General features: G+C 45.1%; 1 protein-coding gene across 1 annotated transcript in view; it reads right to left on the reverse strand.

The window, feature by feature from the left end:
- Window positions 1–9,792, reverse strand: part of PSTPIP1 (proline-serine-threonine phosphatase interacting protein 1) — a 49,921-nt gene extending 40,129 nt beyond the window's left edge. Inside the window, exon 1 of the mRNA XM_018081442.2 lies at window positions 9,544–9,792. Coding sequence (XP_017936931.1) covers window positions 9,544–9,576 — 33 coding nt within the window. The 5' untranslated portion in view covers window positions 9,577–9,792. The remainder of the gene's footprint in view (window positions 1–9,543) is intronic.
- Window positions 9,793–16,596: the final 6,804 nt, after the last annotated feature.

Raw genomic sequence — 16,596 nt, forward strand, 5'->3', positions numbered from 1 at the left:
CTGTTACCTAAACCTGAGATGCAGTACTTTTCAAGGGGAGCAAATGGTGTTCATTGCCAGACATAGCATAGAATGGGACCTTCAAAAATCAAAGGGAAAAATCATTGCCTCTGTACCACTCCAATTGCTGAGCTGTTTGATTGCCATCTCCCACTGCCCCTGTAGCAAGACAGGCTTCAAATGAAAGCAAAGATCCTCATCAGACTTCAAACCTGCAGCAGCTGGGGTACCCAGAAATAAAACTGAAATTGAGATTTCACAAACTACACAACAGCATTGCAAAACTGGTAACACTGAGCAAACAAGTAGCTTCCCAGTGGTCTTTTGCTCTTGACATTGCTAATTTTTTTCTGAGAAGGAAATGGTTGTTTTAGAGTTCTGCTGACAGAGGAATTTGCTTCTCAGCTTCCTGAGCCCTTGTCCTCCTCCCTGGCATCCTGGACCGCTCATGTGTTATGTATTAGGCATTCTGGTAGTCATAGCATGTTGTTGGGCTCTCTTCTCATTTTACTCACCCCATGATTTGCACAGCTACAAAGTGATGGCTGCACAACAGCCTCCTTCACTTCTGCAGGTGAAGTCTGCTGCCTGGCAGACTAATGACACACAGGGAACAGGCTTGGAAAGTCTCAATTCCAGTCTAATAAAAGGACTCTGCTTGTGCTTATAAGCTCCATTTTAGCATCCCTTCTTAATAATTTGATTAAATAATATTCTGAGAATGCAGTGTTTCCTAAGGAAGAAAAACCATAGCTTAATTTTTGGTCTCTTTGTCAAGAGTACAAGTGTTCTGTTTTTCTTTGCATAGCAGTGTTTGTACATCTCACAGCGTGATTAACCACAAAACCAGTCCTTCAAGCTTTAGCCAGAGCACTGGAGAACGTAATAGTGACCTCTGAACTCTCAGCTTCTTTCAGTCATTTCATAGAAGGAGCTTTGCCTTTTGGAAGGCAGAAATAGAGCTTTGCAGACATGCCAGAGAATCTCCTCCATTCAGCTGCCTGTCTCTCATAATGCTCATGCCTTTTGTGAAGGCACGAGCAAAGTCAGGAAATGGAAACCTTGTGCTGTCCTGTTTAGCAAGAACACCTTCTTTGTACTGAGTAGGAGAAGAGCATCTCTTTTAATTTTGAGATGCTGCCATTTATTGTTTCATTCCAAGTATGGTAAAGCAGCCAGAGAGAACAGTGCACTTTCTCTTGAATTGCACATTTTACCAGGTCGAGATCATCCTTTTTTTCCCCCTTTCCATGAGTTTTTGCTGACTTCAGCCTTGACCTGAAGCTCTTGCAGGGAGGGATCTCTGACCACCTTCAGGCCAAGGAATGCTCCTGCTGCACAGCAGTCCACAGCCCTGGTGCTCCTGTCCCAGGAGGAGAAAGGAGTCAGCAGACAGAGATGCATCACAACAAGAAGGGTGACCAAAAGCTAGGAATCCATTCAGGAAATCTGGATACAACAAACTTCTTGAACACCTTTGTGAGGGGGATAGTGGGAAATGGGACAGGGGGAAGCAGAATCCCTCACCAGTTTTAAATGAGAGCCTGAGGTGGCTTTATGACACAGGGTTGAGGTGGCAGCATGCCTTTATATTTTCTCCATGTGGTGACTTCAGACAACAGCCTAACCCATAAAGTAAGGTGGCTTCTTCTTGGGGGCCAACAGAGAGGCCAGAAGCGAGCACTTCCACGTGTCCTTCCCAAGGCACAGCACTGTTTGGCCATGGTCCTTCCAGAACATGACAGATAAATGTGTCAGTGGTGAAATCAGACATTGCTTCAGTCTCTTATTGAATAACATTAGCAGCACAAGAGAAACTGGAAGTAAAATAAGGAGAAATAGAATCTTACAAGTAGAGGATACTTCTGTTCTATACAAAATAATGGTCAGAGATTACTTTTGTTTCTATTCCTCTTTAGTTCATCCACTTCCAGGTCCCTTCTCTGTTACAAGAGAGCTCCTCTCCTGCAAGCACCGTGGGCTCAGTCCCAGACCAGTGTGAGTGAGGCAACCTGCAACAACCCTGACCTGCCCAGGGACAGAGGCAACTGTTCACCAGGTCTTGTAGAGCCACAGGCAACAGACCTGCTTATTAGTTGGTACATAATTTATAATGTATATATATATATATCTTTCTCCTCCTTGTCTTAAAAAGCTTAGACTTGTTTCCTGTTAGTCCTGAGAAAGGCACTAAATACAGCACACTGCTGCACCCACGGTCCCTGCTTCCCCTGTCAGCCAGACATTTTGTTAGTGGCCTTTCCTGGCACATGGAGAAGGGTAAAACTTGAGGAAACATTCCCAGAGTCTTGTTGCACGAGGGGAATGAATTGGAGGTTTACTTCACTTCTTAGTGAGGATTATTCCACTATCTGCATTACCACTTCCATTTTATGTGAGATCTTCACCACCTCCATCATCACTTTCAACATATCCCATTACTCAATAGGATGCAACAGATTCTTACACTCCATGGTGTGTGGTGTGTGACAAAGACCCGGGGAATTGTGCAATCCAACAGAACAAAAACAGCTTTAGGTTTTTAGAAACTCTTAAAACAGGAGGGTTTCATGTCAGTAAAGTCAAGCAGTTTGTCCAGGTGGGAGAACCGTGCCAGTATCACACCACACTCAGGCAGGCACTTCTCTGTGTTTGCTCCCACCTGCATAAATGTCTCTCCTGCCTTATACAAAAATAACTAAAAATGGATTAATGCTGGTATGTTGAAGAATTGCTGAATCAATGAGCTGGATGCACCCCCTTTCTGCAGCAAACTCTAGAGGTTTGGGAAATGGGCAGGCTCTACCTAAGTGTGTACACACACCAGCATAGCTACTGCTGAACCCTTTGGGCTGTTAAAACTGTTGCATCAGCCCGACTGTCACACACAAGGTGTCCAATCACTCACAGCTGCCTCGTCCATTAACCAGCAAAATCCATGAGCTTCTCGTGTGAAAGGAACTGTTATCACTTCTAGAGCAGAGTGAGACACAGTTTTCTTGCCCTGCAAATTACTATATAAGATTTTAAAAGTCCACATTTCTCCTCTTGAGAACAGCAGCAACAGAAAACAACAAAAATCCACATTCACACTGATATAACAAATAAATTCCCTCTGGCTCAAGCAGATCTGATTGAGACATCCCCCTGCCTCAGCTGGCACACATCCCCCATCCACTGCCTGTCCAGGGAAGAGGAATATCATTTTAATCTCTCCTTTCTCCAGCTGTTTAACTTATGGATGAATCTGGTGGCATGAGGGAAGACATGCCTGGACTCCAGGTGCAGGTAATGGGCTGTGGGCAGTGAAAGCTCCAGTTCCTGTTCCTGGCTGTGTCTTCCCTGCAGAGCTCCCAGAACCACAGAAGGTTTTTATGAGTCTGGTCCCCTCCTCTTTGCTTAAAAACTGCACTTAATCCTCCATCTCCAGACAAAACCTTCACCAGACGTGAACTTTTTCATCCTCACCCAGCTTTACCTTCCAAAACAGTTCCCCAGGAAAACTGGGGGGGGGGTTTGTGTTTTCCCATAAAAAAGGTTTTGTCAAAACCACAAGTCCTAACCAGGTGTGCAGCCAGGGCCTTGCAATGGCAGGTGCCCCCTTTCCTTCTCCTGGTGCTCCTGGGGATTCCCATCCTGCTGAGCAGCAGCCCCAGGGCTGTTTGTCTGCCCTGACTCATTAATAACCCTGCAGTAATTACAGCACTGAAGTGATGAGACTCAGACCTCAGGGCTGCTGACCATCTATTTTCCTCTTTTCTTTGTTCTCCACCCTTTATTGTTTATTTTTCATTTTAGGAATAGATTAGGCCTGGAGAAATTGAGAGCAGCACCAAATAGCTTTTTGATTTGAAAAGCTCTTACTTTAAAGAAAAAAAAGCTTGTCTTTATTTATTTATTTACCTGAATGGAACAACAGGAGCTGGTATCTCTAAGCTAGACTGAGCTGGTATGTTTTCACTTTATTCTCAAGACTGTTACTTTTCATTTCAAGCAAAGATAAAGTTGCAACAAGAACTATGGAACTTTTCAATTCCTCAGTCTTGTTCAGTGACATTTTTCCACCACTTTAAAGAAGTACTAAACTCCATTTATAGTAAGGGAGCAGTTCTTTGGAGAACTGAAAAGCTGTTGGGATCTAGGTGCAGGTTTTCAACATGATTTTGTTTCTTCACCTTGACACCCTGAGTGATCCCTGTGCAGAGCCCTCCCCTCATCCCAGCCTCAAATCCCCAAACTTTTACTGAACAGCACAGTGAACTTTGTACATTATTGCAGTGTGGCTGCTGAGAAAAGCTTTATTACAAAACCTAGATTAAACTGGAGATGAAACTAGTGTTTTCTGTGCCATCTGCCTTGCCACATTATGGCGTGAAAATGAAATCAGAAGAAGGGTTTTTTGAGCTAAAAGGAGCTGAAATATAAGTAAGCAGCCTGGCTTGCCTTTCATACAAGCATGCAATGAGTGTAACTGGATTGAAGCTCCAGTTCTTGCCCTGTGCCTGCAAAGCAGCACGAGGTCCCCAGCCAGTGCCTGCAAATTCTGAAGGAGGAGAAGCAGGAGTGTGAGCCTTGTGGGGGGAAAGGGGCGGGCTGGGAATCACCCAGTCCTGCCAGGAAAATGTGTGTGGCAATGAGATTCACAGGGAGACTCTGAGATTCACCCTGGAGAATCTGTCATGGGAGGAGAGGCTGAGAGAGCTGGGACTGCTCAGCCTGCAGAAGAGGTGGCTCAGTGTGTATAAATACCTGCGGGGGGAGGAGGGGAGATGGAGCCAGGGCTTCTCAGGGGCAACCAGGGACAGGGCAAGAGGCAGTGGGCACCTGCTGAAATTCTAAAAGCCCTGTTTAAGCATAAGAAGGTTTTTTTGCTGTAAGGATGGTGAGACACTGCAACAGTTTGCCCAGAGAGGTTGTGGAGTCTCCATCTGTGGAGACACTCAAAGCTTGGTGCTGCACAGGGTGCTGTGACCGGCCCTGCACTGGCTGGAGATCTCCCCTTCCAACCTCGGCCATTCTGTGACTCTGCCACCAGAAAATGCACCTCAACAGGCTGCTTTAGCAAGCCAGAGGACACCCTCTTTGATCTGTGTTTGAGGCTCCATTTCAAGCTGTGTGTGACAAGTGCTCGTTTAGGTGCTGTTCTGCTCCTTAGATGTGTCTGTGTACAGTGAAAAGAGAGTTGGTGACTCATCTACTCCATATTTCAAATACATACTCATGGCACAGTTAAAGTTGGCACAAATAAGAATCCTCCATTTCTCTGAGCCCAAGCAAAACCAAACAACTTTTGCAGAGCAGGATGGGTCCAAATGAACCAGATACAACTGTGTAAAAATATTAACAAATTTGTCACAGTGACTTACTTCATTAATCAACCGATTTAAATAGTCAACCCCCTCATCTGCAGCATGGTCATCAGAAAACTGTAATAAAATGTATTTAACTGCCTGATTATTTCAGTCACTGACCTAACATGAACTTGCTGTAAACCCATTCATCTAGTGTTCATTCATTTGAGCTTCATTTTAGCTCTTGTGCTCTGCTCAGCGCTGACTTGTGAAGCATTTCCATGGCCACAACAACTAACCAGGTTTTCTTCTTGTGATTTCCTCTGGTTTCAATGACTGTCGTGGTTGCCCCCACCTCATGGGTGCCTCTCATTGTCCCAGTGAGCCAAATGTCCTTCCCAGAGCAGGTGGAGGATGGAGGAAGGAACTACATGCTAAAATAGAGTAGAGCAGCCTCTTCTGTGGTGATGAAGTGACCTCACAACACACACAGACATCAGCTGGGCAACTGGTTCAACTTTTCCGAGCTGGTTCCCCCTTTATTCCCCATATTCTCTCTCCAGGAGAGCAGGGTAGCTCCCAGTAGGAAAAAACCTTCCTATTTTGAATAGAACGGGTGGTGGTGGGTTTCATCAGTACATGGCCTAGTGAGTCTAGAAGGTAGTTTTACTGTGACTTTTATCCTCATCTCAGCACTCTTGTTCCACAGTTAAGAGTCTCATTAGAAGGTCAATTATTTGTGAAGCTAATTACATCTTTTTGGCCTATATAATAGACCACTGTGTGGAAAAGCTACAGTAAGAGTTGAGAGGCTCACCTACAAAGTCAGCTTTGCACTGAACCTGAGGCAGAACATAGCCTGAAGCCAAAGCAAGAGAGATTAGGCATCTTTGTAACAGACTCTTTTCCTGAAGCACTTCCATGGCTCCCTCTGCTGCAGTGTCTGACCAGAACCATGGGGGCTGCAGAGGCAGGGATGTGGTACAGCCCAGCCTGCAGCAGGGCAGGGAGGTGAATCGTGCCAGCTCACATGTTAAAATCTGTCTTTGCTGGCCCATGTCTCACTCACGCTTTTAAATCTGAGCTGTGAGAATCCAAAGCCTTGAGCTCATCCCACAGCTGAGAAGGAACAAGCCTTTCACACTCCAAGCACCTGCTTTGAAATCCAAAGGACCTCAGGAGCCCACAGCATATTTTCAGAATTTACTTGGACGCTTGAGTTGGATTCAAAGCTGTCCAAGGGAATAGATTTGCTCCCGCTCAGCTCTGGGCCCTTTGGAGCCTGCCCCAAAAACCAAATGGTTCCTTTGAAAGTCTTCCTTGTTCCCCATTCCCAGGAGGGTACAAAGCCTGGAAATGGTGCAATAATTTCCTACCTCTTGGCCAGAAATAGCTGCATCCCATAGGTTGCAACAGGAGTGTTGAGCAGCATGTTGGAGGGAAACAAAACAGGAGGAAAAGCCAATGACAGGAATTGCAGAGGAAAAGCAAATGATGAGTGCAAGAATATAGAGAGAGACTGAGAAGGACACCCAGTATTTCTGACTGAGGGGGAAAGATTTTATTGGATAGTGGTTTTTGTAACAAAAAGAATTCCTGTTGCTCAGAACTCGGCCTGTTAACACAACCCTGTTAGCATGGATCTCAGCTGGGATTGCAGACATACTCCTCATTAACATGGGAATTTCCCTTCCTGTCCCTTGTGATGCTGGAGAAGACAGGTAACATCTGTTACACTTGTACAGCAACCCAGCAGAATATTAATGTTAGCCCTGCACTGGTTATCAACCCAATCTGAATTTTCATCTCACTAGTATTTTCCAAAAAAAATGTCAGAGGATAGAAGGCTTCTGTTAAGAAGCACATTTTAGTGCAGGCTTTGAGCAACTTTCCCTTAAAGCATTAAGGATCGAGGATACAGAAATAAACATTGCAATTAAAAAGTACACAGGTTTTAGCCCAGGCCATGCTACAAAGAAAATAAAATTAAACAAAGACACAAGTGTGAGAGTTTTAGTGTAGTACTATCACTGCTAAATTAAACAGGGGAAAAGAGAGGACAAAACTTAAACCTGTTAGGAGGAACAATTTACATTTTCCTGAAAGACAGGACACTTTGTTCTTACGAAATCTGAAGACCATTGGAGAGGAATCAATGGTGTTCCTTCTCTGCTAGTTGGGGAAAATCTCCTGATTTTAGGATTTCTTTACATATTTTCCATTGTGGTAGGCACTGGAGAAACTCCTGCTTATCCAGAAGGTTACTGATGATAGAGCAGGGGGTTGTTGCTCAGGGATACCCAGTCAGGGTGTAGCACAGGGAGAGGGTGCAGCAGTGTCCTGGGGCAGCAGAGATCAGGGATCTGTGTTGAGTCACCCACCACGGTGCAAACACACTTTTTGGTTTTCAGTCATAAAGACCCTCCCATTCAGGGTACAGATCAAATAGAGGAGATAACTGCAAACCACACAAACACATTTTCCTCTCACTAATGGGCAGAACAGAGCCTCATGAACCCAAAAATAATTGCTGAGCTCGTGATCTGGGGGGCACCCTGCACGCCTGTGCTGCATTGTGCAATATCCTGGGAGTTATCATTTTAAAACACTTATTATTGCATAGCTAAAGCTGCCATCCTGCAACTGGATATATCCTGCCCTCTTCATCAAGCTGGGGTGATAATGACATTCCCAGCCAAAAAACTATTAAAGCCAAAGATGGTTTGCTGTGAGGAAGGTGATCACTTCAAAGCAAAGCAAGGATTTGAGTCACAGGTAACGTGACTAAGCACAGGAGAGAAGTTTAGGGGAGAAGAGCCTTGAAGAACCGGCCTGGCCAGATTGTCAGCTGCTGTTAATCACCCTCACAACTTCTCCCATAGCTGGATTTATTCTCCCTAAAGACCAAGACCTTGAAAAGTAAATATACCAAATGTACCAGTCCTAAAAGTCACGGGGCGCGTTTTCCAAGTTCAGCGATGCAGGAGCAGAAGCTCCCAGGGTGGCTCTGGCTCACAGCTGTGTCTCCCCCCACACACTGGACTGTGCACTTAGTAGATGTATAGAAAAGGGGAATCTCACCTGGGTGTGGTCAAGCACAGTTAGCACTAAAATAACATTGATTTTTGTATTTCCTCATTGCATTTTTATTTTTTTTTAACTGCTCAGATCCGGTGGGTGCTGGAATGGGGGTGGTGAGGGCTTCCTGGAAGTGCCCAGAGGACAGTGGCTCACTGAAATGTGGTTTTGCCCCTGCCCTTCTGTTTTCTACCAAGAGAGGCTTTACCCTGAAGGGTGGGTGGAGAGAAAGAAAGCACAAGCAGAAAGAACAGCCTTGAAATGGCAGGAAGAATTCATATGCCTTCATGTCTTTCTTTAAAGCAGTCCTAGATGCTGGATAAATGAATGCTCAGACAATAGGCAACCACATAACATCCTGTTAACCCAGCTTCACACTGTTAGAATTTTAGATTTGAGCTTTCATTTTTCAGTTGCAAGAGAACCTCAGATTACCCTTGAGAGAGAAATGACTCGGGTCTTTTTATCTTGTAACTGCAGGGAGAGAGCTTGGAAACAAGACACCGAAAGGGTTTTCAACCAAAAGTCCAATAACAAGTACAGAGCACGTCCCCTTGTTTTAGTATTCCCTGGTTTTAGATCAGCTGGGGGTGTTTGGGCTTAGCTGTGCAGTGTCTCTGCTGGTCCTTTCCACCTGAGCTGCTGCAGGACTCCTGGGCCCTGCATACCTGGTGCTGCCCTCCTGCAGCTCTCAGCAGGATGGGCTGTGCAGGGAGCTGAGCAGGAGCATCCTGCTGGCAGCTGCTGGCTTTGCTCTGCACCAAACAGCAGAGAATTCAGCCTGGAATTACCAAGAGCTCACCTGCTCAGGGGAGCCATTCCTAAAGCTGAGGACACTCACTGCACACAGGTCCTCAGGACAGTGAGGCAAACAAATCCATGTCCTTTTCAAGAGAGGTTTCTGGACCTAGCACAGGAACTGGGAATGTCAGTTGTTTTATGGGGATTGGATATATTCTTTACAGTGCATCCCTTCTGCCCAGGGTCAAACACTTATACTACCCAACAATGTCTTTTTGCTTGGGGACAAATTTGGGTTTTTACTGAACTAAATTTAGAACACAGAACAGCATTAAATTAGTTTCAAACTATATATAAAACCAAGCTGTATTTTAAAACAACTTTAAATACAGATACCCTGAATATAGGAAACACATAGGAAATGTTCACTTACCCAAAAAGCATCTTTAAACTGCAGCTGGGTCATTGTAATTGCTCTGTAGGAGGGGTAGGATGGTTCAGCAGGTCCGTTCTGGGCTGAGAGCAGCAGCAGGCACAGCACTGAGCCTTGTCCCTGCACCCCAGCCCGAGCAGAGAGAGCAGCACATCCACAGACCTGGCCCTCCTGAAGTCAGGCTGGTGGCCAGAGCACGGGGCAGTTCCAGGCAGCTCAGCTTAATGACCTGTGGCTGGGAAGGGACAGAGGGCAGAAAAGCTGTTGCTCACACACAGATTCATGCATGCACTCAGCACCCCATCCCCAAACCTGTTTCTCTTCTAGTAAACAGTTAATATTGAAATGAGGAAGCCAGGCAATGTCAAATGGTGTCAGGCTGCTCCGTGCTGTGGGTGCGTGTGAGCGGACAGGAAAAAAAAAAACAGAGGGGGGGAAAAAGAGCAGTAAATTCAGTGATATGATTTGATCAGCTACAAGAGGAAAGAGAGAAATTAAAATGCAAAGGAAAGCAGTACAATACAAAGAGACAAGCTGTGGAGGAAATTACAGCCGAGCTATCATCTACTGCTGTGGTCTTGCAAAAAAAAAGAAGCAAAAGGAAAGTATCTGCCCCGTTTCTGCAGCACCTTCTGGGGCTGGCAGAGGCCCATGCATTTGCACATGGGAAGAGTAGCTCAAAGTTGCATTCTGCAACTGAAAAAGGCTTTTCAAGACTCTGGTTAAATTAAGAACCCTGAGAAGTGTGCAGGTGTCTGCACACATTTAGGTACCTGGATGTCAATACAGAGAACACTCCCGATTTGCATGCCCTCATGTAAATGGCTGTATGAATATGCAAGATATGTGAAATTTAGAAGTAAAATCCAAAGTCTTGAAAAAAAGTAGAGCTAAGGGTTTGTTAGCACCAGGACTTGAGGTGAAGCCTCACAGATCTGTGAAAGGGCAGCACCCAGCACCACACCCAGCACCCTCTGACAGCAGGTATTTCAGGCAGCTCCCCAGATCAGCTCACCCAGCTGTGATAATACAGCAGCAAGTATCTGATCACAGGGTAACACCTCAGATGCTTCCATGATACACTCTCCAAAATACCTGTCCTACAGGTGAGGTTGCCTCTGTTCACCTCCTTAGGGTGTTTTAAGCACTCTTAAATATGTGTTTTTAAATACTCACTGACGTTTTCGGAGGGTAGGAAAAAAAAAAAGGAAAGAAAACATGTGGCTGCCTGTGCAAAAGTGTGTCCTGCCCCACCAAGAACACAGCAGGACTGACTTACTACAACTAGTTGATGTTGCTCCTGGGTGTTGCTGGTTCCCTGCTATCCCTGCAGCACCAGCCACATCATTTGGTAGTGGGGAAGTTGTGAGAGCTCTGCAGCAGCTGGTGGCTGGAGTTATCCATCCTCTCTCCATGGGCAATTTGCAGCTGGTGGTTTGGAGAACTGGCAAGTTTCCTTCCTGGTGGTCTGAAGAAGACAGAGAATGTGCAGAGACTTTGAGAGGCAACATGAAGTGCAAGCAGAACAGGGCAACCAAGAGTCTGCAGGGCGAGAGGAGCAGCAGGAGAAAAGCATCATTGCATGGGAGGGGGAGAAGGAGAAACATGAGGGTTCACTTTCAGACAGTGCTGAGGAGGAAAGAGGGAAGCTTTCTTCCAGAAGGGAAAATTTCCTGAAAAAAAAAGCATTTTGAGGGCATGGGCACTAGTCATACTACTTGATCTGCATAAAAAAAAAAAAAAAAGATTCTAAAGTGTTTTATCTCGGTCTTTCTAAAACTAAATGTTTCCTGTTGCTATTTCCAAGCTGCAGCTGTGATTTGAAACCAACATCTTTGCTGCTGTTGGGGTTCATAAAAATGCATCGAGTGCATTGTGCTACTTTCTTGTTATTTTTAGTTTGGCCTCCAACCACAAAGCCAGTTCTTTGACTGACCCTCACACTGAGCTCTGTGCCTGCATCCATCCCACCCCCCAGCACCAGTGCCACACAGTCACCCTCCCAGGGCTGCTCCCTCATGCCATCAGCGTGGGCTGTTCCCTTTGTGCTGTGGGGGACTCTGTCTCCCACTATAAGAAATAAAAATACAGGTTTTTTATATGGGTGTATCACAAAGTTGTAAGATATCCAAGTTCCAAAAGCTGGACTTGAGTATTAAAGTCTTTTTTGGCCAGATAAGGGAAATACGAAAGTTCCTAAAAATTAAAATCTTTTGGGGCCATTTTGTACACAGGGGTTCTTTCCTCTCTTTGGGCTAAGGACAAAGGAAGAGCCATCATCTTTGACAGGGGACACCTTGCAGCCAATTGGAAGAAAGGGAAAGCCCCTTTTCAGAGAAAAGAACCCTTTTTAGGCAAAAATGAATATATTAAACTTATCTGAAAAAGGGTGGGATTTTGTGAAACTATAAAATGTGTAAGATTTAAACCCAAAGGGTCTTTTTCCCCAGAAACTCGGTGAGAGAAAGACCCGGTGCGCTGAATAAATCCTTCCTGGTTTCTTTGTTCCCTGAGTTTATGCCATCTTTCTAAATTTAAAAGAGGGATTTTTCCCACACCCCCCATGGCTGCAGGAGAGCTCAGGCCTCTCGTGCAGGTGTTCTGTCAGCAATGAGCTGCTGGGAGTGGCAGCCCTGGCTCTGAGGAAGCAGAGCTGCTGGCCAGAGCCTTGGGCCACTGCTCACACCTCCCAGCGCTGCTGGGTCATGGCCAGGGGGTGATCCCCTGGCAGGGATCATCAGGCTTTGCAGGGCTCTAAAAGAGGCAGAAAATTCTCTCTTGCCCTGTCCTCTAAATAGGAACAAGCCAACCCGGCCTCCAGGTCTGAAATGCCGAATGTCGGGACTGGGTCAATATTTTGATGTGAGTGGCCTGAATTTTACAGAGGCTGGAAAGGCTGAGCCTGGCTGAGGGAAGGGGGACAGAATCAATGCTGCTGACTGCTGTAATGCCTTCTACTGAAACCACCTGGAACTGCCTGAAATTCCCCCCTCCAAAATAGTGACAGCGAGACCTTTGTGCCAAACAGAAGCATTTTCGGTGGGCAGAGGGTTGAGACAGTTCTCAGGGTGCTTTGGAAACCTGCAGGGCCTTTCATCCCCACCTCCTCAGTCTCTGAACAGGGCTTTTCACCTCACCTTCACCCATGGCTTCACTCAGAAATTTAGCAGATGCAATAACGAGCCCTAAGTGCAACTGTTCCCCAACAGCTGCTGCAGCTCCTGCTCCGAGAGGTTAAAAATCAGGTTTTCTGTTTGAGAAGGCCAAGAATATGTTTCCACAGAGGGTTTTTATTTTTTTTCCCCCCAGTAATTAAATTGTTTGGCAGCAGAATGTACCATTTGGATCTGTTCTGTAGTGGAAAGTGATGATAAGTCTGATTTTTTTTTTAAAAAAGTTCGTATTAAAACCCCTCAAGTTTTGTAGTTGATTAGAATGGAAGTTGCATTTAATTTTTAACTATATACTGCTTTGAGCAAAGTTTTATCAGGGATCTGGGTGGCAGGTTTGGACTTGATAGTAGCTAAAGTATGAAAATAGCATCTACAAATGTGTTTATGCTCATCCAGGGCTACAAGAAAGACATTCTTCACAGTGAATGTTTCTGATTTTGGGGAGTCTGAGGGAGTAGGCAGTAAACATACTTAGATTCTACACAGAAAGAGGATGAAGGCGACTGTGAAAAGTATTAAGGCAGTGTATAAAGAGGTGCTGAACACTCAGATAACCCAGGTGTTAAGCTGGCTGTAATTGGCAAAACTCCTCAGGTGTATTGTGGTCCCCTTGGAATCATCCTTTGGGAAAAGCAAACAGAGAGTAGAAGGCACTGGTGCCTCCACAGCCACGACACCTGTGGGACAGAGCTCACAGCCATGGCTGGGAGGCATCAGGAGCAAAGCACAACAGTCCAGCCTCTGGTGTCCCTCCAAGCCCTGCAGCCTGGAGACAGCAGCACCAAGGAACCACTTCCAGGGGAAAACCAGGGCTACAGCAGCCCCACAGTCCAGCTGCTGAGCTGGGCCTCCCGCCCCTATTGCCACACAAATGCATCTCCAAGTTTCCCAGCAACGTTAGGGGCTTGCAAATTATCTACAATCACTCCAATTTAAACATTTCCAAACCACCTTCTGTGGGGAGCCAACCTCTGTTTCCATGGAAACAGAAAGAGCAGCCTCTCAGCATCCAGCAGGTTTGTTCCAGCTCCTCTGGACCATCCATGGCTGGGCTGGAAGGTGGTTCAGTGTCCCCAGACCCTGTGACATCAGCCCTGTGTGGCTCTGAAATGCTCTCCTTTGATTGTTTCAGAAGGAACTATTGCAACACCCTCCCAAAAGCTCTGTTTCACAAAGCAAGACAGCCCTGCTGGCCTTTTGCTTCAGTAAAATCAATAATTAACATAAAGACTAATTGCACAGACTATGTTCTTAACCCCTATCTAGCATTTCAGAGCTGTCTCTAGCAGAGGCCACCCCTGCCAGGTGGAGCTTGTGTTTTACCCAAGACAGTCACAGTCTTTGCTGTAATTACAAAGAACTGGATTTCCTCGAAAATTAACACTGTGATACTTTGTGGATCATAAAATTATTGTTTGCATCACAGAAACTTGGGTCTTTTTGTGCTCAGGATGTGTTTAAAAATGGTTAGTGACTGTTCGAACCCCCGAAAATGTTTCAAATACAAAAAAAAAAAGAAGAAGAGGAACTGTGGAAAGTGCAGTGTCACTGGAGGCTTGAATAACACAAGCAGGATCTGGTAGTTCTTGGGAGAAAAGCATAAGTACTTTGTGAAAGAGAAAATGAAAATATTTAGGTTTCTATCTCCCCTTCTGGCCATAACTTCAGGTACCTGCTGAAATAGGGTTTTTATTTCTCTGCAGTTTTGGTATGCTTTCTCCATGCCATTCATTCAAGGGAAATCACTACTTATTTGCAAGTACTGCATATTCATTAGCCAAGCAGGCAGTGCTTGAGGCACTGAAGATGTTTCCACAGCTCAGAAAGGACCCTTTCCATGCTGCTGCTCTCCACAGAAAGCAGGCTCCAGGTTACAGGCATGGTGGGCAGCAGCTCAGGATACGCTGTGCCAAAATAAGATTGTTACCTGGTGTTTTGCCACAGTCTCACCTGGAGAGCCACAAAGAGGAACAGGGAACTGATAAAAGCATTTTGCAGTATTTGTGCTTTCTGTAGACCTGAAATGCCAGAAATTGGGATCAGTTGAATCACCCCACAGCTCAGAAGTGACTACACTGGTGTTTAACATTGCACAGTCATGGCTTTCTAGCACTGTTCCTGTTGAAAGCAGGGTTCATTGGTGGCTTTCTCAAAACAATTCAGCTTTTTCTTTACTTACAGTGAATTACTTGTGGATTGGTTTCTCAGCTTCTTCCTTTTTGCTTTGATAATCTGGTAAAGTAACTTCATGAGCAAGTATTTCCTTACCCCTCTGCTCAGAGATGTTGGTGCACACCCACATCAGCAGCATTTATGCAGCATAAAGGATTTTGCTTTAAGGACCAAACTGCAGTGAAATTACCCTTTAATGTGACTTTTCTTGTTGTGAGAAAGGCACAACACACTTCACCCTCTGTAGAGAGAAGGTATATTTATACATCCATGTGACATACATGTTGTAACAAGAATAACTGCTACCTTAAAACTCACATTAAGGTCAGTGTTTGCCTTCTGAGGGGTTTTTCTTGTACTTCTAGCGAGCTCTGGTTTTTTAAAACAGAGGAGGAAAGGACAGTGTGTAGCTGGAAATTCTGTGTGCTCCAAATCACAATCTATAGAGAAATAAATACACATTGCCAAGTGGTTTATACAGGATCACTTTAAACAGGATTATTTGTGCCTCCTGCTGTGCTTTCGGTAGGAGGTGTGTTTGTAGATACTGAATTTATCTGCTTTGTGTTCAGGAAACCTTTGCAATTCTAAGCTCTGTAATATTGACACTTTATCTACCTGCTGTCCCATTATCCTCCCTTTGCCCTATTCCCTGACAATCTTACATGCAGTGTTTGTTTAGAAACCAAATTTTGCTAGATCCTTGGCTTTAGAGGTAGAAAGATTTCAGGCCAAGCAGAGCAATTCTGTTCTCTTCATTGACTTTAGCTTATATTTGTTCCTCTGAAAGTCTTTCTCACTCACTGTCCAAAGAACCATCCTCATGTGCATTCCCACAGAGCTGGGTGCTCCCCTGAACCAGGGATGACTCATTTTGGGGATGACCATGAGGTTACCTTCCCAACAAGAATGCTCAGCCTCTCTCTAAGAAAGTTATTACCTGGGGACAAGGTGCTTTAACCAGCTTTAGTATTGGAATTGGGAATAACTCTGCATGTGCTGCTCACAACGTGAGATCAGAGGTACCAGGGCAGAGACCTTCACGAGGCCTCTTCACCTCAAAACACAGAAAATGTGACACTTGACCTTCACCATCTTTCTTCCTGCTCTTTCTGTAAGTCAAAGCTAAGGTTTTAATTTGGAGTTTGAGCTTTTGGGGCTGTTTTGAGCTGTTCCAGCTGACCACAACCTGAACAGTGCTCATAACTCTTCCATGGGTGGAAATCACACAGTTTAATTGAATAAAGGCTCATTCCTCCAGTGGGGGTTCTGGGATGAAATGTGGCATTAGCTGAACCTGCTCTTGCTTTCTAAAATATCCCAACAACCTGGCTTTGTTTGGTGAGGTTTGTGATTGCTGAGAAAATAATCAATAGGTGTGGGACAGACACAGGGTCTGTCCCTAAGGAACCAGGCACAAACAGTCCCACAGTTTTCCAAAGTCTGGCTTCTTGGCTCTCACTGATCTCTGCTCTGTGTGTCTTGCTGGAAGAGGTACAGAGATGCCTAAGGTAGGACAGTGTGAATGCACTATTGGGCTTCCAATCCCAAAGTGAAGGAAGCCTAATTTTAAAAACATTATCAGAAAACAAAGGAAGCCTGCATTGCTTTACCCTAGGAATTACAGAAACCTGCACCAGGATGCAACATTATTACAGGATTTTGCTCTTCTCTGGTTATACTAACAATTACATTGGGTTTTTAAAAT

Source organism: Manacus vitellinus, unplaced genomic scaffold, assembly GCF_001715985.3.
Source record: "Manacus vitellinus isolate BGI_N305 unplaced genomic scaffold, ASM171598v3 scaffold_53_pilon, whole genome shotgun sequence".
Taxonomy (NCBI): Eukaryota; Metazoa; Chordata; class Aves; order Passeriformes; family Pipridae; genus Manacus; species Manacus vitellinus.